Source organism: Lates calcarifer, linkage group LG8, assembly GCF_001640805.2.
Source record: "Lates calcarifer isolate ASB-BC8 linkage group LG8, TLL_Latcal_v3, whole genome shotgun sequence".
NCBI classification, from domain to species: Eukaryota; Metazoa; Chordata; class Actinopteri; family Centropomidae; genus Lates; species Lates calcarifer.
In genome coordinates this window covers 5,056,954-5,079,035 of record NC_066840.1, presented here as the reverse complement: position 1 = coordinate 5,079,035, position 22,082 = coordinate 5,056,954, and the positions used below count along the sequence as shown (strand labels likewise).

General features: G+C 39.9%; 3 protein-coding genes across 3 annotated transcripts; 1 reads left to right on the top strand and 2 right to left on the bottom strand.

Annotated features, from left to right (window-relative positions):
* Nucleotides 1-1,279: 1,279 nt before the first annotated feature.
* pfdn6 (prefoldin subunit 6) lies at nt 1,280-3,515 on the bottom strand. The gene is made up of 4 exons (XM_018669387.2): nt 3,330-3,515; nt 3,034-3,104; nt 2,788-2,912; nt 1,280-1,590 (listed from the first exon to the last, which is right to left on the bottom strand). Exons 1-4 carry the CDS (start codon nt 3,391-3,393, stop codon nt 1,470-1,472), a joined length of 381 nt encoding a protein of 126 aa, XP_018524903.1. The 5' UTR covers nt 3,394-3,515; the 3' UTR covers nt 1,280-1,469.
* A 202-nt stretch (nt 3,516-3,717) lies between these two features.
* mmgt1 (membrane magnesium transporter 1) lies at nt 3,718-6,073 on the top strand. Its single transcript, XM_018669377.2, has 4 exons — nt 3,718-3,857; nt 4,157-4,209; nt 4,317-4,420; nt 5,188-6,073. Exons 1-4 carry the CDS (start codon nt 3,779-3,781, stop codon nt 5,342-5,344), a joined length of 393 nt encoding a protein of 130 aa, XP_018524893.1. The 5' UTR covers nt 3,718-3,778; the 3' UTR covers nt 5,345-6,073.
* Nucleotides 5,610-21,302, bottom strand: ints6l (integrator complex subunit 6 like). The gene is made up of 18 exons (XM_018669400.2): nt 20,999-21,302; nt 20,801-20,878; nt 17,318-17,467; nt 15,598-15,687; nt 15,210-15,393; nt 14,943-15,071; nt 14,209-14,372; nt 13,606-13,758; nt 13,214-13,346; nt 12,692-12,786; nt 12,471-12,581; nt 11,532-11,747; nt 11,270-11,396; nt 10,747-10,889; nt 10,403-10,634; nt 9,923-10,303; nt 9,719-9,812; nt 5,610-9,390 (listed from the first exon to the last, which is right to left on the bottom strand). The coding sequence occupies exons 1-18, from the start codon at nt 21,107-21,109 to the stop codon at nt 9,288-9,290; spliced, it is 2,694 nt and encodes an 897-aa protein (XP_018524916.1). The 5' UTR covers nt 21,110-21,302; the 3' UTR covers nt 5,610-9,287.
* Between the last annotated feature and the right edge of the window lie 780 nt (nt 21,303-22,082).

Below are 22,082 nucleotides of genomic sequence, written 5' to 3'. Positions count from 1 at the left end.
AACATTTTAACCAGTAGCTGTCTGCAAGTGTTGGTTTTTACCACATCAGCGCGAACACAATAAACTCAAAGTGATAAATCACCGTTTGGCCTCGTCAACAAACCATTTGATGCTCTCACTTCACATAAACCAACTCGCCATGATATTTATAGTATATAGACCACTCCCACACACCCTCTGGAGTTATTTAAAGGTTTGTCTGGAGTCAGTCTTTAGTGTTTGAATGATCTTGGGCCAAAGTGACCGGAGTTACAGCTCTATGTTACAACTTGAATAGAACACATATAATGACACAGATACGTCACCGAATTAGCTTTAGTTTGACTTTCACAGAACTTCATAGACATTATCATATATTTTAGAGAATGTGTACGTGCTACACCCTCTACCCATGGCCACGTGTCGGCTGACTTTACAGCCGCAGACTGGACATTATAAAAACACCGCACCTCAGGGTGTTAATGGGTTTGCTGCCTGGCACCCACGCGCCAGAGGTGACAGGCCCGTGCACGGGAACTGTTTTGTGACGCAATGTTATTATTGTACACCTGTGTTGATACTTATAGCCCATTGTAGGTAGTAAGACATTTTCATGTCGCCTAGCCTCGAGCTTGTGTGTCAGTGAGCAGCTTTCTGCATTTCCTCTCCTTCAGTATAAATGCGTGAACTCTGAATTAAAGAAACCCAGTTTTGGACTACAAAAGTTAACTTTCAATTCTATCTTTCTAAATAAATAAATAAAATACCCCCGCTTCTTTAACAATGCCTGTGTTTTGCTTTAATTTAGTCATTTAAATAAACAATAAATAAAAAACAATCGTCATATAAAGATACAACGTTAGTCTACTAGGCTACCCGCTTTAGCCTAACTAACCAGGCTGCTTCCAACCGTGGATATCCCAGCTGTTTGTTCTCATCTGGTGGCTATTGAGGCTCTCACAAGTGTAGAAGACTTTGTTTTTGATTATTCATGTTGTCTAAATCCTCCGCTGGTGGTAGACGGCGGGGAAAATCACATTAATTTATGTGAACAATGCTCCACCGCTGGGCCTTTTTTCACTGCTGTGAGCTGAGGGGTGGGTCAGTGACTGGACACCAGCTGCTCTGGTGGCCACAGAACTGCCTCAGTAATTAAAGCAAATGTCCGACAACAGAGAAAACACATACACACACACACAGAGGTGCTGCCCAGACCATTCATATGCAATCTAACTGTACAATGTATCAGCTAAAGAGAAAAACTGCTCACACAATTCAAACTAAAGGAAAAGGTAAGGCCTTTCATGAAAAACATGTTTATTAGTAACAAGAGAAAAGTCACAGTAATAACACTGTAAATTAATGACAAGGTACAAGCAGAATTTACTCAGCCATATGTAGCAGATTTACATTGTATTATGACTATCCCCTTCTACTTTTTCAGTGTGTGTATATGTGTGTGTGAGCATGCGTGCAGCTTCATCATGTGGTCAGACTTTGCCAACAGCGAGGCCCTGAGCTCTCTGAAACTCCTGCTGTAAACTGGACAAGACTTCTCGGTGCTGTTCAGACTTCTTTTCCATGTCTTTCAGGAGCGTCTCATACCTTTGACTGTGACAAGACAAAAAACAGAAAACAACAAACACATGATAAATATTACAAAGCTAAAGAAACACTGCAATAACATACATTGGATGCTAGTTATTTGCACTGCATATGTTCACTTGAGGTTGTGTGCTATCCCACAAACATACCGCGGGAGAATAGGTAATGGGAAGATATTGAAAAATGCAACACAATTCAACAGCATGACACAATCTGCTTTTCTCATTGTCTCCAATTGTGGCATAACACACAAAAAAATGTACACTCAGTGTTCTTGTAAACACTCTATTTTCCAAAAAACACCATTCCTGTTTTTGAACATATTAAAGTCTGTCCTCATTTCCACACCTGAGCTATTTGTAAGTATTCAATTGTGAACCTGTGTAATGAATTTCCTGTAAGTGCCGACACTACATGACGACCTGTAAGTAAGTACATGGACGATTTTCAGAACACACTTTCACACTTAGATATGGAGTCAATGGAGACATCCCGTCACTCATCTAAAACAACACAGCTCTGTCCCTGGGGGTTGGATGCTTTTTTTTTTTAAATTCTTTGAATGACAAGAAAAACATATTCCAGGGAATGAAGGTGTTGTACAATAAAAATTAACAATTAACACTTAACATTAAGTTTCTGTGTGATATTTTTTAGGGAATGTCTTTCTTGAAACCAGATATTACACAATAAATATAATGATATTTAACCATGATAATAATTACAACAAAGATAATTTTTACATTTGTAAAGTCACATCTGATTTTAAGTGAGCTCCACTGTATACATGATGATAGCTGTGTTTACTGTATACCACCTGTGTCTTCAACATTAGCTAAAGAATCAGCATTTATCAGACACATTTAAAGGAGCCTCCAAACAAGATTTATTAGCGTCTATCTGAGTGATGATCATAATTGACTCCTATCAACTGAAGCCACACAGATAGATATACAGAATATGGACTTATTTCTATACTACTTCTCTACTGATGAATATTAAATGTTGTGGTCTATTTATACAAATCATTCGAGGTCACTAGGCTCATTAGGGGAAATAAATACCAACATGTCTTGTTGTGTAGACATTTCTGAGATTAAAACTCCAGTTTCTTATGCAGGCAAAGCAGCAGCTGGTCAAACTGTATTGTGTAGGACTATAGGCATGAGATACTATGGAACGAACCAAACTTTAGTGACTCACATTTCTCCATTAATATACTCCAGCCTTTTTGCAACTGTGGCTTTGGCCTCATCCAGATCTTGTTTTACTAATACTGGACCAATAAGCTTATAAACTGTATTTGTGCTGTCCAGCAGATCCAGCTCCTACAAAGAGAGAGAGAGAGAGATCAAATCTTTTGAACACTACCATTATACAACATATGAAGTGCCAACAACTCTGAGTCAAGAAAAAATAGCTATTAGAGGCAAATGTGTTGTTGGTTACCTCTTTGACAATGTTGTTCTCTGTCAGCTGCGTCTCCAGTTTCTGTCTGGCTGACATGCTCTTGCTAACATCTGAACGACACACAGGCATTTGCTATTAAGTGCGGGTATTGATCACATTTATGAGAATCATACAGTGAAAACTTTGCTCCGACCGTAAAGAACAGTTTAAATGTTCGGGAAATGTCAAGCTAGTTCATTTCATGTACGACTAGATGTCCTAATGTGGTTAGTTAGCTTGCTCACCACAACATGGCACGATACGAGAAAAAACGAAAGGCTAATGCTAGCACCTACCTTTCTGCATCTGTGTATATTTTTCTAGTTCTGCTTTTAGCTTCTTTTGAATGGCCTCTGCCATATTTGTGTTTGCTCGAATAAGCACAATAAAATGAATAAATATAGCAACCGGTATGTAGCTAAATGTGGTATGACATGAAAGCGCTGTGGTAGCTAACAGGAAAGGGCAGCGGCTAGAGCGGATGTGAACTGACCCCTTCAAAGTAAGAGCCGTCACTACTTAAGGGGATATTCATGGCAAATAAACTCGCAAAAATACACAACGCATTTAAATAAACAAACATTTAAACCACATATCAGTATGTATATTTATGTACAATTTACTTCAAATGTGTTCTCGTTGCATTCTTCCCGTTGATGATTAATATTGGCCCTGTCATGGTTGCGGCTGTTTTACGACACTGCTTTACGGCACTGCTCACAGTTCCTCATCGCACTGGTTCAAGATGGCCTCGTCGTTTTGGAAAGGTGTTGTCGGCGTCGGACTTTTTGCCTTAGCTCACGCAGCTTTCTCAGCAGCACAGCGTGAGTATCAGGGCAGGGGGTGAAGACACAGCTTTCTGCATCTTTGTTTACTGCAGAAGGGCCTCTGTTGTCTCCCGGCAGGTTGATAGAACAGCGAGATGGGCCTTTCGGTCCGACAGCAAGCTAACTAGATGCTAACGCGGCTTAGCTCCGCTTTGAATTGGACAGAGATTTCTATCTGTAGACGGTTCATATTAAATATGCCAATGCCAGAGATATTTAACGGCTAGTGCGACTAGCATAATTTTGAATTGAAAAACGACCCTTTACATATCAATAAATATTATTTCTCCCATTAGATCGAGCATACATGCGACTTACAGAGAAGGAAAACGAGACACTACCAATTGATGTGAGTGACTTTCATCCTGATAATGACAATTTAATTTTCTGCCTTCCTTTTACCACCAGCCCTGAAGAATTGTCTCTTTAACTTATCACTGTCTTTTCTTACTGCAGATTGTATTACAGACCCTATTATCGTTTGTGATGACTTGTTATGGTATTGTCCACATCGCTGGAGAGTTCAAAGACATGGATGCCTCCTCAGAGTTGAAAAACAAGTAGGTTGAATGAACCCTGCAGCACCTTACTCCCCTGTTGATGTAGTTGTTTGTGTCCTCTGCCACAAGGGAAACATGCAGTTCACCATCTCCACTGTATTTATAGCAACATTACATTTGAGTCATGTTCCACAGAGACACACCAAACCTCCCTCTGAGGCTGTTATGTTACATTGTGGCCTGTATGTTGTGAGGGTTAGGTGCAATTCCCTCAACCAGTGTATTAAACATAATAGAGCTACTTAATTATTATTTTCATTTTCATTTAATCTGCCCATCATCTCTTGATTCACTGATAAATCATTAAATATATGAAATTTTAAAATAATAGAAAAAGGAAAATGATCATCCAAGGTGTTACCCTCAAAACCTGCGGATTCACTTTACAACTATATAAAACAAACAAGCAAAGGAAAGACTTCAATGATTGACTGATGATCAGATTGTTGGCTGGGGGATTATTTGACTTGTCCTTTCAGCACTAGATAATTTACAACATTGTGGTCATGATCTGTCCAAACCACTGCCTGAACTTTCTTCTGTCTGCCACACACATCCTTGCTTCTTGCTTTTTCATATTGTACTCTTCCACATGGACTGAAAGTGCACACTTTTCTGTTATTCTTTTACTCATAATTCTATGTCAGTCTGTTACTTCTCACACATGTAGAATAGTACACCTTCTGCTGTAAGTGTCCATGTACATAAAGCGGCATGATACTTGTGCGGTACCAGCCTTTTCATAACTTAAATCTTTTTTTCCCCAGAACATTTGATACACTGAGGAACCACCCATCCTTTTACCTTTTCAATCATCGGGGTCGGGTGCTATTCCGCTCGCCAGAGGAGGAGCCCTCCACCGCACGCAACCAGCAAGCTCTTCCCAACCCCATACGGCTACGCAAGCTGGAGCATTTGCACTGAGACTGGCCTTTTCCTGCCTGTAACATCATCATCTACGTCAGATAAGATTTGTTTTTGTTAGACAGAGGAATGCAGTGAGAAGTGAGAATTCATCTTCCTCTACTTTAATTTGTATTTGTACATAAACTAATATGCTGTCCAAACTTGCATCTCTGTCCATAGAAGTGGTCACTACCATATTCAACACTGACTGTGCCAACCCTTCAGTTTTTCAAGCAGATTTGTTTGTATATACAGTATGTAAATGCTTTAGAGTCTTAAGATACTGAGACCCCCCCCCCCCCTTTTGTCCCTTCTGAACTGAATTGGGATGTTGCTGTCCTTTGTATGAGGGGCATAAAACTGTCTGTTTAGTTACTGTTTCATTTCAACCACACATCAGTCTTGAGCAGCTGCCTGGGCAGATTTTTTTTGTCAGCAGAAATGAGTTTTGTTGTATGAACCAAGGACCCTTTATTTCCTTGATGATTTCCTAGAAGCATAAAGGCTCATCTGTACATCCTGTATGCAATAAAGAGGTTTGACTTATGCCACTGGAAATCAGTTCAAGGTGAGAAATGTGAGAGCAGAAAACATTAGACAGCTGTTCTAATGATACTGTGAACACTAAGGAAAAGTAGAACGTAATGGTACATTCATTTGGGTGAAGTTTATTTTTCCTTCATTTTACATTTTGTTAAGATTCAACAGATTGTTTTTGATTTAATAAAAGGCATACTGATTTTACAAGGTGTCAGAATCTTTTTATTTCTTATTAATTTTTTTTGCCTTAGCTCATTCAGGGGCTGAATGTTTCCTCCCTCCAGGCAAAAGCCATTAAATTTCTGCAGACTGTTAATAAAAAAAACAGAAATGCATCAATCATTTACTGTCCTTCCATCTTATTTTTTATTTTTTTTAGTAAATGTTATGAAATTGGTTATAAATGCTGATGCTATCAAGTCACTAATAATGACTGCATGCCGACATGGACTGAGAGTGTGACCTTGCTGCTGGAATGCTGCACCACAAAAGATTTCACCTGATGAAAAAAACCTGCAGTTGTTCATGTTGGCCTCTAGGTGTCAGCAGAGGCTGAACTTTCAGCCTGAGTTATCCAGGAAACTTTTCAAGCTGTAACAAGTTAAAACTGTTAAATGTTTACAGCAGGGGCAAGTGTTTTATATCCATCTCTTTAATAGTTTCAACGGAATGTTGTTTCGTTTGGAATAAACACATTTGAGGTTAATTTAGTTTCAGATTTCAGATAGTAAGAATATATATCATGTCTGGTTGATTTATTGATCCACCAAATGAAATGCATCTAAAAGGATGACTGCTGAAATGCTGTTTTGTTAAAGACAGTTTCTAGTTAGTTTTTTTTTTTTTATATTGAGCATAGTACAGAAGAGAGTCCATTTCTCTTTTTGGTTGGAGGGTTTAGGAAAGTGTTGTTTTTTTTAATAGGCTGTGTGGTCCCAGTGGGTCACAAGATAAATCTTAGAGGCCACAAGTTGATTAAACAGATAGGGAAGCAGTAAAACTTTTCTTTCTCATGTGAATCGCTTATTTTTTTCCCCTCAGGCTTTTAAAAAGGAGTTACATAAAAAAAGGGGGAAAAACAGGCTTTGGTTAAACTGGTCACAACCAGCGGACAAAATCACACAAAAAGTACCTATGCACTGTGGGACAGCCCCTACAGCTTTCAGACAGCTCCCCCTCCACAACATATTAATCTACACACACATAAACACATAATGCAACTGGTGACAAGGGCCTGCAAGTAGATATTGCTGTTATTGATGGTGTACTCTGTGTTGAGCAAAACCATTCCTTTGTCTGTAGACACTTGTTCACACTCAAGGGTTACTTATAAAACCTGGTGTTGTATGTGCTCAGTCCAAAATCAAGGTTTTACCACAGATTTTTATGCAGACACAAAGCAAAGATATAAAGTATTCCTGATTTTGTAATAGTGACGAAAAGCTGATTTTACAACATTAGCTAATGATTTCCAGCCTCTGTTGTGTTCCAACATGCTGTGAATGTAGGTCAGATTCAGTTTAGACATCTCTAGATAAAACATGTGGATCTGTTTGTAGAAGATGAAACTTAAAAAAAAAAAAAAACCCTAACTGTTGTATGCCTGGATATAAAACATCTGAAGGCTGTTGAATGTCATCTCTAAGCAGAAACACACACACTGACAGTAGATACCATTCTACCTGTGGTTTATTTTTTTGTTTTGTTAAAAAAAGAGTAAGTTAAAACTTTACACTTTGTATATGTATTTAACAGTGTACAAAATTGGCGTTAACATTTTCTTTCAAAATATTTCTTATACTCTGAAATAAACAAATTCACAAAAATAATCTATATTCCTTATGAACATTAAAAAGTAGTGTACATCTGTCGTAAAAAAACAAGGAGAAAACAAAGGAGGAGCGCTGACTGGGGTTCATGTAAAAAGCAGCAGGGGGCAGATTACCAGCTGTTAAAGTCCAACAACAGGTGACCGTCCACTCAGCCCGGACAGATGCTGAAATTCCTTGGAATAAACTTGGAATTCTGGGAATCAATGGAGTGTTTGTTGTGCTGTAGAGAGAGATTTGTGTGTGTGTGTGTGTGTGTGTGTGTGTGTGTGTTGGGAGGGGTGGGGGATGGGGTGGTGGGATTGGAGGGGGGTACCTCTAAATGGATACCAACAGCTGCATACACTGAATCCATGTTCTATTGCTGTAATGGCAGGTACGAGGATACTGATGCTCAGACACAATGAGTCCACTTCCAGTCCAAGACACTAATGTGCATAATACTAACACTTCTGTATACTATATTCATCGATTTCAGTTTTAAAAAAGCTTGACTGTGTGAAGTTTGCTTCCAAGAGCATTTCAATACAACTGTCAAATTAGGAACAAAATGGGCCCAGTTTAGACATTTAAAAGCGACTTAATGACCTAAAGACAGGTGTAGGTGAAGGTTTCATGAATTACGAGTGGGCAAAACGGCAACTGTCACATGAGATGAGAGAAATTTGTCTACCATTCAACATTTTTGCTTTACCATTATACTGGGGTAAGTATTCCTTTAATATGAAACATTGGATGTTCAGTATTTTTGTATCAATGTGACGCATTAGCTTGATTTGTCAGGTATTCATTGACATTGGCCATTTTATCTTTCAGTGGTTTCTCAATTAAAGGTCCAGAAAAGTGATATCACAGTCGTATTGCTACAGCAATATAAAATTGCATATACCCTCACAGATTTTATCCATTTTGCTCACCCCTAATACTAATGCATTTCAACATCAACCAGTAAGAACAGGAAAATATCAGTTAACAGTTTCAACGAACAAAAAAACATCTGTGCATCCTTTATGCAGATATAACACTTAAAATATGAGGGGTACCCGGCTGGAACAGATTTCTCCCATCAGCCATACGGCTACATTAATTTTATTACTCTAGGAAAAATGGTTGCAGTCTTACAAACACTTTTCAGACCAGCTGAAGAAAGGTCTGTTTTTAAAGAATAACATTAACAGGAATAATCCTGTCCATCCTTTGCTCTGCCATTAAAGAATCTGTCGGCTTACTGTGTGTCTAACGGAGTGTGTGTGTGTGTGTGTGTGTGTGTGTGTGTGTGTGTGTGCGTGCGTGTGTCTTCTGAACAATGTGCCGATACGGAGCCATACGGATGTTTAAGGCATCTGTCAATATGAAGAGGATTATATTTATGTGGGCTGAAGCCCCCTCCCTCTGGTTAAACCCCTTATCCTCCACCTCTAACAGGATGTGATGTAACAGCACAAGGTCAGTAGGAGCGTCTGTTCTCAGTGCATTTGTCCTTTACCCAGTTTGTCTTTTTGAGGCCAGTCAACAGGGACATCACTTTTATGGTGGTGATATTCAACAGTCAACAAATATACTTCAGTAACACAGCAAAGATGGCTCCATCACTATCTGCCATGATTGTTGGGAAGCTGTGAGGATGCTGCGTGCTTCTCTTCCAGCTCAGCAAGGACCAACTCCAGCTGCTGGATCAGTACCCGCTTCTTGAACCTGGGACAAAAGAAAAGAAAAAAGCAGGGAAATAATCAGGATGGTAATAGTAATTACTGTATGTTGCAAGTATAAGGCAGCAAGCTTCCAGAAACAAGCCAGAGGAGATTCATGTGGGCGAACCTGCTTTAAAAAGATATGATTATAATTGCAATGTGGTTAAAAGCTGCAGTTTTACCAGGACACCAAATCCATAATGTAACTGAAGTGACACAGGTCTAAATGACACATGGTTGAACTTTTTCTTCTGTGTCAGGGACAGAACTGTTGCAACTCTTGCATTTAATCCACTTAATGAAAAACCAGATGCAATGAGTCTGTTTCTTACCTGACAGCCTCTTTGATAGCATGTTGGATGAAGTACCTTTGCACATTAAGTGGTCCTTTCACCTGCTGCAGTAATGAAAGTATTGCCTGGTAGTCTGAGAAAAAGCACAGAGACACAGACTGACATGACAAAAACCAACAGGACATCTACTTCAGTGGATCAGAAAAAAACTGAATGTAACATGATACACCAGCTCATACTCACTTCGTCCAGGCTTGCGGACCTCCTTTATGACCCGTGTCCGCAGCTCCGCTTGGCTTCCGTCTAGCGGGGCTATGAAAATGGTCTCGAGCCCTGCAGGGTCAGCTTCGGAGCCCTCTAGCTGGCTCTGCGGACTGAGACGTTCACAGTTGTGTTTCTCCTCCAGCGGCTGCTCATCTAGACAATCTTCCACTAGTCTCTCCTCTGTCATGTTGATGTCCTCTCCCCGATCCACCGCTCCCACCCCGGCCTTCTCCTCCAGGGTCAGTGATGATGGGTTTCCTGCCGCGGGGTCCATCTCAGCAGGCCACATCTCCCCCAGCTCAGGTCCAAGAACCCCGTCACCATTGCTCTCAGGAACTGTCGCGTTGTTGCCATCCACTCCTGAAGGGGTAACAAAGAATTATATACAATTACTTATCACATGTACAATCATTAGTTGTAATGTACAATCAATTCCACATACTGTACAGATGATCTTACCTTTGTGCTGTGGGACAGGTTTGATGAGGTTCTGCTGCCCTTGAACCCCGACCGGACTCTTTCCCACCACCACATGGTTGGTGTTTCCTGGTGGAGTCTGTGGCCGCCGCAGCAACGGGGACATACTTCGTCTTCTCTTCATAGTAGCACCGGAGTTGGAATCATTGGAATTTCCTCTTTTCTTATTTTGAGGGCCCGCTACAAACTCATCTGCCTCATCAATCATCATGCCCTGAGATAAACATTTGAGAGAACAGAACATTAAAGGATGAAAGAAATAAAATATTGAATTAAAAGTAAAGTTAAGTTAAATCAACCAACACCTTATGTAGATGTATTATTACCTTCTTATCCTGCTTGAAAGGATTCCCGAATGTGTGCAGACGTTTAGGCTGGTCGGGGTCAATCTCTCTCAGAGGAGATGGCATCATTTTTAGGTACTCCTGATAGTTTCCCATCTGAGCCACTGGAATACTGTGCAGATAGTCTAACAACCACAGGACATTTTATCAGCATTAATAAAATACTGGAGTAATGACACAGGATTTCCTATAGGTTTTTTTGTGTTGGTGTTTTGGGAGTATTAGGTGGTATGGGTTCATCATTCAAGTACATTAAATGCCTCCAACCATGCACAGTGCAGTGTGTTCCTGAGGAAATCATTAAAAATATACATTGTCGCATGTGTTTTAAATTGTGTTACAATTGCAGCTATGACTATTTAAAGATGTAGATACTTGTCAAACTCCTTCATCTTGACCTCAAGTTGTGTAAAATACTGGCCGAAAAAATAAAAATGAACTGAGATTAAACTAGAACTGCTCCAATGTAATGTTTTCTTTTCATCTTGTCCTTGGAATAACAAACCTTCGTCTTGCCCTCGGATCAGTTTCTGTGACGTCCGCAGCAAATTAGAACGCATGCGGGTGAGCTGATCCAGAAGATTCCGTCTTGGGATGTCGTAGGCGTTTCGATAAGCTTGAGGTTTTACATCCTGTGAACACATCAGTTTATCTAGTCAGAGAAAACGCACTAAACATCACACTGCCCTGTTTTTTCCCCTGTAACTTTCCCACCCACATAAAATATGTGATATTTTTCAGAAATGTTCTTGCTGTCCTAAATCTACCTTGTTGAGCAGAGCGATCTGGAAGCCGGCGAACTCTTTGAAGTTGATGTCCACTAGTCGAAGTGGCCCTTCCCCAGTGATTCCCTGCAGCAGCTGCTTGAAGTCTCTCCGATGGGCCAGAGAAAGAGAGCTGGAGTGGTTCTTCACCTTTATGCCAGTTTCTTGAGGAGCCTTCTTCCCCACAGACACGATTAAACGATCTGATTCAATCTTTGCCTTCATTTCAACAAAACAAAGGAAAAAAACACTTCATATCACTGTCTGTCCAGATAATACAACTTAAACTGTTGTGTCCCAAATATTCATGTAGAAACTCAAGAGCAAGGTTAGTTTCTTTCTATATTTTTCACTCAACTGTTGAAATTAGACAATACTGCACTGTGTTTACAGCAAAATAAGAAGTATAAACATCATGTACTGTATAATATATAAAGGTAATATACTCCTCTGCCCATAACAGATATTATTTTTCTAATCAAGGGAATATAATTACATTAGACTGGTGTATCATCTCATCACAGTGTCAGCACTAACAGAGACATAGACATGTTACTGTTTCAGTCCAAATTTGAAGGCTCAATCTGTAGTTTTTTACCATTTAAATTGCAGGCATATTTCCACTATGTACTGTACTTCCATGCAGAGATTGAGTTGAAATATATATAATCCTACTTACATTTGAGGTTACAAATGGTATTGATTCAATTAAACCTTTTACAGAATCAGAAAAAGAATGATAACTTAAGTTGTGGCCTTGTGTTTGACTTTATATCAAGACCTGTGACCATCAATTTGATTCGGGAAATCCCTTTCAGAGTGAAAATTTCCTCACCTCAAGGACACTTCTCACTGACACTAGCTGTGTGTCATAGCTTTTCGTCTACCATATCTGTCACATAGGTTGGAAATAATGTTGAAAGAAGTGCAAGGAGTTCTTACCTGCTGGCTGAGCTTCTTCAGATATGAGATAACACTGTAACTCAGGCCGCAGTCCATGGTGTCTGCAATAAGATTGGGCGCGCCCATCATCCTCAATGCCTTCTTTAAGGGCTGTTAGAAGACAGCAGGGGAAAGTTGGGGTATTAATTATGTGCAAAAAGTATAAATCCATATATTAAACATTGATCAAAGGCAGCATAAGTGACATAGCATTAGTTTACCAAGAGGTAGTACGGGGGCATTGTCTTCAGGTACATCTCAAAGGCCTGTCGCCACTTGAGGTTTGGTTTTAGTTTGTGCACTTTAAACAAATCATCTGAAAAGAGAAAAAGAGGAGTGGGAAAAAAAAGTTTTAGCATTCTGGATCAGTGACCAGCCAGCCATCCACCTGCAGCTCCTCCTGCTGCTGCAGAGCTGACTATTGTACATCAATATTCAGGGGGTGAATCAAAAACAGGCCTCAAAACATGCACTTCATCATCATTTATCTCTTAATACCCCATTATCCCAAAATATCTATTTGTTGCAAAGTATTATTTAAGATTAACTGTTTATGCTGCTCTGTCGGAAGCCTGTTATTTGTGATTATGTTTAGACGTGAAGATGCTTGGGGGAAAAAATGACTGCAGATGATGAAGTGCCCCAGAAAAGGAAAGCTTTTTAAATTTAATATCAGCTCAAACCTACTGACCCAGAAGTTTTGAGGCCACTTTAATGAAAGGGTTTGCTGCCATATGTCTTACCGAGGAGTGGGAGAAGGACTGGGTAGTTGTATGGCATGACAAACAGGTTGACACAGGTGAGAGTGGTGCTGGCTTTAAGGTAGCCAAATGGCTGTCCCAGGTCATTCTGCTTCCCACTGCTGCTGACAAACACCTGAGGACAACAAGGAAAATTAAAAAGTCAAATAACATTCTGGTCATTTTCATTAAAAACTAAACTTCAGAAGACCTTTGTAGATCTGTGCTTTAGTAACTGCCTCATTACAAATTCACAACTGCCAAAAAGTGAGAAGATATTTTGAATAAAGTTAGCAGGGTCATTATTTCTGCTTTTCAGAAAAGTCCCAGAGGCTAAACCATTCAAAGTAGAATCAAGCAGACTGAGCTGATGGGTGTGTGAATATGAACCCTACCTGCCAGCACATGTGTGGAGACTTCCTTTCCAGAACGTACTGGGTGAGTGGAGAGGGCTCCAGTTCATACTTGTCAAAGGGAAGTTTGTCAATCACCATGGGCTCACAGTCCACACAAGAGAAACGCACCATGGGATGAGCAGAGCGAGGTGGCTGAGAACAGGAGATGGAGACAGATGAAGAAATAGTTAGGCATAATTATGTGAGGCGCAGACCTGTGTGAATACGGGAATATTAAAACAAAGCATTAAAGATTTAAAGGTAATCGAAATCACAGAGCGAGTTTGCAGAGTTGGAAACTTGATTATATTGGCTGCAAGTCAAAGTTCCTGAGTGAGAACTCAGACTGCCAATAAAAGAGAGAAGGACAGAAAGATAAAAGACAAAGTGAAAGTAAAAGAGCAGGCTTGTGTGTAAATGTGGGTCTGCTGGGAAATGTACATCCATAGAGACACACGCAGACAATATGAATAACAGGAGATTGTTTGACAGAACAGTGTTCAGTCAAAGTCAAATGTATGTATTAATTCACTATGGGAATCAGCCTGCACAATGTCAGACTAAAGGTGCTGCTAGGATGCTTCTGAGCCGGCCTCTGCTCACCAGTGTAGGAGAATTCTGGTCCGGCCAGAAGGACTCTGGTATGGGCCAATGCCCGACTGGCACACCAGTCTTTGGGTTTGGCCGCACGTAGATGAGTTTGTGGCAGCTGTGCCATGGCTGTGGGTTGAAGGATGACACAGGACGACTTGACTCCACTGAGTTATCTGAAAAAACAAAAGACTGTATGACATAAAATAGACCTTTCTCAAACAAATACAAACAATTAGTGGCAATTTAAGAGCAACCACTGTTGAACAAAACCATAGTGAATGACATGGATAGGCTTCTGTATCATTTTCTAAGTACCTCAAATTCACCATTTAAAAATGTGGAATTCTTAAAACTAAACATATACAACCTCCTTTTACCATTAAAATGATGTGTAAGTCAAATGATCTCAGTGCTTTTCTTTACATAGCCTAACTGTTTATATTCCCTTGTCCCTAGAAATGCGCTCAGTTCTCCTTTCAAAGTAAAACTGCACTGTGGTGATCCAAGATAAGAAGATTCTCTTCTGCTTTCAGCCTGTTTTACTGCCTACAGTGTCTTTGCTCCAACTAACTGTATGAAATGTGATGAATGCTCAGAAACTCAAGAAACTCACTTGATTTATGTTTTCTGTACTTGACTGTTCTCTTGAGTAGTCAAACATATTGTGTATACCAAGCTGTTACGACAGAAATGTAATGGTTGTTGCTTTCTGTCCATTCAGCGCACATCATCCACACACTCACCTTCCCCAACGAGAGGCGGATCTGGTCCTGTCTTCTCAAAATTAATGACAACGCCGCTTTGAACCTTTTGGACCAGAGATTCCAGACACTGGTTCAACATTCTCTGTGTCCGTACACAGTATGATCGCCCTGAGAGGAAAAAGCAGGATGCACAATGATCAAATTTAATATAATGAATTATTCAGTGCTGTCGAAAAGAGTAAAAATACAAACACACAATGAATGAACATTGAATGAGCTCAGGCACAGTAAAGGAAAATGCTGAACCTCCAGTGACTTCACACATCTGGGTAATAGCAGATTCATCTGTGGGGACGCTGCCGAGCTGCTCGTTGTCTGGTGTTGCTGCTCCTGGCAGCCTCAGCACCAGTGCAAACAGACGCTGGTCCCAACGAAAGGGCTCTTTGGTCAGCTCACTGCCTGCCAGAGGAGAGTTCAGAGGCAGGTGCAGCTAGACAACAGACAGGGGTAAAGAAAGACACAGATGATGGGAGAGAAGGTTCATATGTGAAATACTTCCTTCAGTCACCAATTCCACCATTATGCAAAACTTAATGTAAATGATTACATAAATAGTTTAGAAAACAGTTGACAGTATCAGACAGTATCAGTGGTACAGTACATAGAGGCACTGCTGCATTTTTTATGTTCTCACCTCATCTGGCACCCCAGAGCTGTGTGTAAGCTTGTTCCCATCAGTGATGGTGATGATCACAGATGGCTCGAGGAAGAAGGGGTTACGTCCCTGAGAGGGAAACGATAACGTTCAGCTATTAAATCTCAGTTCATGCAAAGAGTGACCTCATTTATTCTCACTAGCCTGCCTCCTAGACCGAAAACACTCTTGTGAGCTCTTTCTCAAAAATATTCATATCTCCTCAAAACACCAAATGTAATTGGTCTCTCGTGATTACAATAATGCAAAATATACTGTAAGCATAATTAAAACAGAGATCAACTTAAATGCAGTAATTAGTATACACTGCTGGTAACCCACTAGATGCTTATATGAACTGTGTTGCAACTTGCAATCTTTGCTCTGTGTCAGGATGCATCTGCAAGCTGCACAGCGTCCTTGTGTTACTCATTAAGGACAGAGGCCTCTACCACTGTGCTGTAGGGGTCAGTCTCGTCTAATTCAAACACAGAGAATGCCTAAGTAGATTTACACACTCCTGATTCAAAGAACTTGTGTCACTACTTGGGCACAGTGATTCATCTCTGCGTTGGAGCAGGGCTTTGGAGAAAAGAGTGTGAGGAGCAGATGACAGTGCTAACTGACGTGAGATGGAGAGGATTAAGCTGCAATCAAAAGTCAGTCTCTTCTTTTTGTCTCCCGGTGAAGGAATCATCAAAACCTTCATTTATCCAAGGAAAACTCACACATAGTAGTACACATGTTGGCTCTATGGTGTCTCACATTTTTGTCACATTCAGTCTGTACTGTAGTACTTTAGTCTTTCACTGTGGATTTAGCTGTAAAGTGCCTTGCTAACGGGCACTTGTCTTCCACCCCTTGTAGTATTTTAAGCGTTTGCATGATTTAAATTACTGTTAGTTTCTAAGTCTTCTTCTCTGACCTCTGGTTCTATTGCTGCATTATTCTGATGATATTAAAAAGTTAAGACTTACTAGAAAGAACGATTTGGCCCAATAATTATTTATCATATCACATTTTTATCATTGCTTCCCAGCAGCTTATAACAGTAATTCCTGATGATATAATTGATTTAAATTAATGCAACTCAGACTAAAATAAGCAGCAGAAAATAGACAATCCTGCATTAAGTGTAGAGATGTAATGTCTCCCAGCAGCCTGCAATCAGAGGCAAAAACATTTCATAACTTAAGGGAGTAGAGTATTTCAGACCATCAAACACCTTTGAAGGGTTATTTTGACAGAACTGAATTCAGTGCTTTTAAAGACTTTTCACTTTCACTGAAATTTTACCTGACTGTCAGTTTGAAAGTAACCATTGCCCCTGAATCTCTCTACAGAGTAAACTCCAATACACATTAAAATTAAAAAAAAAAAAAAAAAAAAAAAAAACAGATTCCCAGTGTGAGTCAATTATTCTTTGTCTTTTTAAGACAACTTACCACTGAATTATATCACCCTATCAGTGTGTAGATGGTATTTAAAATGCACCTAATGTTTTGTTTATAACCATTACCAATAAGTGAAATGACTTGAAATGAATTTAATTAATATTTCTGAAGTAATGGTACTTGATCTACAAATAGGCAATAATTTAAATGACTCTAAGACCTTTTAAAAAAACATAAGATATTGAAGAATACTTCTACTGTTCTCTTACAGCAACAGATGAGACTGCTGCCAGAGAAATGCATAATAGGATATGGGTGTCAAGTACCTGTCCATAGTTGTCTATGCCTGACACAAGGCGGTTGAGGTTAAGCAGGTCAAAGGCTGTGCGCAGAGCGTGACCTAGTGTAGTCAGCCCAGAGGCCTGCAGGTTCTTCAGCTCGCACATGAAGGTGGCATGGTTCTCCTTCCAGCCTGCCTGAAATACATATATCAACGGTGGAGTGAGTGCACTGCACAGAAAACAACCTTACTACACAGTAGCAGAGGAGGCCTGAAGTCACAGTGCATGGTGAACAGCCACAAAACCAAAATAGATCCAAACCCACAGATACTCATACTGTATAATTACAAAGAAAAACAAAACAAGTTTTGTTCACTGACAACCACAAACTTATTGAGGTCAAGTGTATGATTGCCACCTTTGGTAAGAGGACTGTAGATCTTAGTAACCCATTGATTGTGTGCAACATGACATAATAGTAACCATAAAATGGGATCAGGTTATGTCAAGCTCTGGAAATAGAAGATAATATTGTGGAAATTCAGACCCATGTTTGAGCTGGATGCTGCTTTTTAAAAAAGGAGTCTAATTTCATACATGACAAGCATCCCAAAATACACTTCCCACTGCTTCCTCGTCCTCCGTGAGATATACTCCCACAGGAGAGGACGTGGGTGTGTAAATGTTCTTGGACTTTTCTCCGGTGAGGTCAAGTTCCTTACTGCTGTAGCTTCATGCTTAATCTAAGGATGACCTGCAAGCTTACCACTTCCTTTATCAAGAGGGGGAGGGGGGGGCGGGAGGCTAAAGACACAGAGAGAGAGAGCGAGATGGAGATAAAAGCTTAAAGTGCCAGTATCAACATGTATGCTCTGGATCGGGCCAGTGGGTAGATTTTTGGATTATCATGGGATATCATTCCAAAGCCATGATTTGGAAGGAATTTCTAGGAGACCAGCAAATGTTGCATGAATGACGTTAGATAAATATTATGCAGTCATACAAGTAATCTCCCTGAGCTGCTGAAGCAAAAATTAAAGTGGAAACACATTCATATGGGCAAGTAGAGAAGAAACAACCCAGACATAGGCCCTTGTGCAGGCAAGGAGAAATGTAAGGCTTAGCTAGCACTCAATAATTCAGACTACAGAATATTTCTATTTTCTTCCTGCCCAACCTCCTCTCTCTCCCTCTACATCAACAATTTATTGCCTCTGTAACCGTGCAATCAGAGTAGCCCCATTCAGTATAACCTTGTCCTTTCATCATAATCCTCAGTACACAGAGCAGGCAGAAACAACAAAGGAGGAGGCAGTGAAGACAAAGAGAGGAAGAGCAGGAGGAAGAGAAGTTGAGGACAGACTTTACAACGAGGGAAAAACACTTCAGATAGCAGCACCTGGATGATTCTATGTGAGGGAGGAGAATTACATGTTGGACTATTTGGCTAAGATGCTACACACAAGACTATTTTAGTGGGATGCATTTAGCTAGATGATCTGGACTTGTGGTAAATACAGCAAGGTCAATGACTGAAGTAGAGAGAATTTTAGTTTTCATGAATGACAGCAACCACTCACAACATTTTGTCATGACCTCAGACCCATATGAGTATTTATGCCTATAGTAACACAATTGCACATAAAAATTTCATAATAATGTTTTAAGTGCTGAGGCTGTGAGCTGAAAATGGTCTGTTTTCCCTTTTTAATATGGAGGTCAATAAAGAGCCAGATGGAGACTATGTCATTTTGATCCTTGAGCAGGTTTTAACATTAATACTGAGCAGAATTGTGCATTACTTCATTATTTCATTATTCAAATTCATCAGTGTTGTAGCTATATCAAAATAAAATATCAGGGTTAGTAGAATAGACTGTGGAAAGTACACTAAATATATTGCAGTAAAAGCATAATGATAAATGCTGCTAGTTTAAAATTTTATTTGAGAGGAAATAGTTAGTTTATCAGTCAAAAGTTGGACTTTTTTATTCTTTATTTTAAATGAATTTACCTAACATAGATTAAGTTAAAGATATTCACTGTAAGAAGCCCTAGAAGTAGCATACATTAATAACAGGCCAGTGCTAAGTGTTATTAACTACATAAATCATAGCAAGCTAAATATTTAATAGACTGTACAAAACAAAAAGCAGGGTGTTGTTGTTGTTGTTTTTTTTTTTTTTTTACCACTAATCATCTGCTAAAATAAAAAAAAAATATATATATATATGTATATTTTCCACCCTGAAATTCATATCCTCTACTTTTCAACTAATTTCTACTGCTTTAGTTTCACTATTGATAATTCAAACACCTTTCATTTTCTTAGTTGCTTGTATGATAATTAAAAGTGCATCCCTTATGCATGGTCATATAAATGAACAATGCAAAATATTTTCCTGAATTATTTTATGGTCATCAAGTAATGTGAGATAGACTGTAATATTCTCACTCCTGGTTTGGGTCTATTTAAAAAGCTGCAGCTAGGTACAGCAAAGTACACTGAAACTGAACTTTCAAGAGTTTTAAAGACAAGAACTGTGGAATTCACTTATAATTACAGGTACCTTGTAACTTGCACTATACATTGCAACATATGCCTCTGTATCTATATTCTACACCTCACACCAGCAAATTTAAGATTGAGTAATAAATTATTTTCCAGCTCTAGTGTTTTGTAATTTGGCCATGAGGCATGCAGACACAAAAATACAAACGTACATAGAAAGCAAACTATTGTGTGTGTCTTCAAGTATTTAGCATATTGTGTTGAGAGTAGTGGAGTGTTGTTTGTAGACAGAGTTGGGCAAGCCAAGAGATTTCTAATGCAGACCAGCCGCTGATGCAGATCAGGGACCTCAGGTGCTCATTTGAGTACTTAGAAATATATTTTATTAATGCTCGTGGAGATGTGTGCCAGGTCATAAAACATGTCAACAGATTAGTGGTGAGGATAGCTTTGCTGACATGAAACCCCTGAAATTATTGCAGTGATTCACAGGTTGTATGTGCTTTCTATAGGGTGTTTGTATGCTGGGCCATAATGCTCATAGTATCGGCATAACAAATAATTATCACATGAATAATGATAATTTTCTTCCAGCGAACTCACATAAAAATTAAAAAAAAAATCTCATGATGAAGAGGGCTTATCAACTTTCAGCCCATTTTGGCCAATAGTAATACACGGATGATGCTAGGGGCGGGGTGGGAGATGATTGGCGGGCTCTTTGACCAATCTAAACATTGTATAGTCAAAAAAGGAGCGACGTCATAGGTGATAATAAATCTCTCCGCCTCCATCTCAACGCCCGAGACTTTTCTCAACACAAAAGCAAAATGTCCGCTGGATGTTCGGAGGTAGTGCATCTCCGGGTCTGCGGGTATTTGGAGCAAAAAATTGCCGTTTTTCGCCACCGGGAGGCCGCCCAACACTGACTACAAACCAGAAGGACAATAAAGTCTCACTGACAGAAAAATACGTTCGACTTGTCAAATGTAAAAATTGTATCAGTTGCTAATTACCTTCACTCCGTATGGTGGATCATCGAATGTAACTAGCATGTACCTGTCGCCTCTACTAGCCGGGTCTCGGGCACGCAGCTGTCAAAAAAAGAAAACCAAAACAACATATATTAATTTCGATCGATCTTGTCCAAGGAACCCTAAGCTCACCAAAGGTGCATACTTGCTGAAAAAAGTCGGGGTAAAATCATTCTTTACCTTCATAAAGACCTCAACCGCGCCTTTAGCAACGTCCAGATACGTCGTACCCAAATAAGTGCGCTGATTCATAGAGGCGGACGTGTCTAACAGGAAAAGTAAAATAGGCATTTTAAATGTAAAGCCGCGGTTGTATGCTTTTCTAAAATAACTGTTATCCACATATGACCTATCGTGCGGCCAAACAGTTCACACATGTGTGTATATATTTGTTATAATAAGCCCCCCCTCCAGAAGAGGGCCGTTGCCTCTGCCCTCTCTCTATCTGCCTTTCTAGAGCTCTGTCTCGGCTCGCGCTGTTCAACTTCTGCTCCTAACCGAATGGAACGCCCCGTTCCCTCAACTTCGACGCCATTGGCTGAGTGCGACTCCACTGACCACGCCCCCTCCAATATATAAATATATAACGAGGTCGAGATGGCTCGTGTATTCAGCACATCCGCCTACCCCCTTGCATTTGTATGTATGCGTAAACGGGCGGATATTAAAAAGTGTGGTCTGAGACTCTACTGTTTGAGTGTGTATTTATCTGAGCCTTACCATTGACTAGCCTACCTAGACAACTGATATTTGTAGTTGTATGATCATATTCATACAATTCCCTCGCACACCCCCGCCCTCCCTGTCACACGCACACAGGCACAGAAACACACACACACACACACACACACACACACACACACATTACCTCTGATTCTCTCTCTCCTGCCACTCTTCTGCTGCGTTCAAGGCGCCTCAAAAGCTCCACCCATCCGACAATAAAACACATCATAACAAGAACACGTGCAGTTTATGGATTCATAAACAAAAATATTTAAGCTTGACATTGTCTAGGTCTACGAATCAAGTGTCATACTTGGGGTATATACATTTTGCCTTGCAGGAACAGATTTAAGAGAAAATACATACTTAGTTTAAACACAAAAAATGAGTGGATATAGAAATATGAGCATTCAGGCAGACTTCCAAAAATGTTTTATACCGGACATATAACAATAAAAGTCGTTTTCAGTACATGCCTCTAAAATTATAAAACAAGAAGCACCGCCTGTTCTGCATCTACTCTACTGAAATACCCGACACT

Excerpts from the sequence above, each read along its gene's own strand:
- pfdn6 (XM_018669387.2), bottom strand. The coding sequence starts at position 3,393 with ATGGCAGAGGCCATTCAAAAGAAGCTAAAAGCAGAACTAGAAAAATAT. Across the intron at positions 3,105-3,329 it reads ATATACACAGATGCAGAAAG|ATGTTAGCAAGAGCATGTCA; the intron begins GTAGGTGCTAGC and ends TGTGTCGTTCAG. Across the intron at positions 1,591-2,787 it reads GAGTATATTAATGGAGAAAT|TCAAAGGTATGAGACGCTCC; the intron begins GTGAGTCACTAA and ends GTCTTGTCACAG.
- mmgt1 (XM_018669377.2), top strand. The coding sequence starts at position 3,779 with ATGGCCTCGTCGTTTTGGAAAGGTGTTGTCGGCGTCGGACTTTTTGCC. Across the intron at positions 4,210-4,316 it reads ACGAGACACTACCAATTGAT|ATTGTATTACAGACCCTATT; the intron begins GTGAGTGACTTT and ends TTCTTACTGCAG. Across the intron at positions 4,421-5,187 it reads TCCTCAGAGTTGAAAAACAA|AACATTTGATACACTGAGGA; the intron begins GTAGGTTGAATG and ends TTTTTTCCCCAG.
- ints6l (XM_018669400.2), bottom strand. The coding sequence starts at position 21,109 with ATGCCTATTTTACTTTTCCTGTTAGACACGTCCGCCTCTATGAATCAG. Across the intron at positions 15,072-15,209 it reads GATGTGTGAAGTCACTGGAG|GGCGATCATACTGTGTACGG; the intron begins GTTCAGCATTTT and ends TTTTCCTCTCAG. Across the intron at positions 14,373-14,942 it reads TCCGCCTCTCGTTGGGGAAG|ATAACTCAGTGGAGTCAAGT; the intron begins GTGAGTGTGTGG and ends TTGTTTTTTCAG.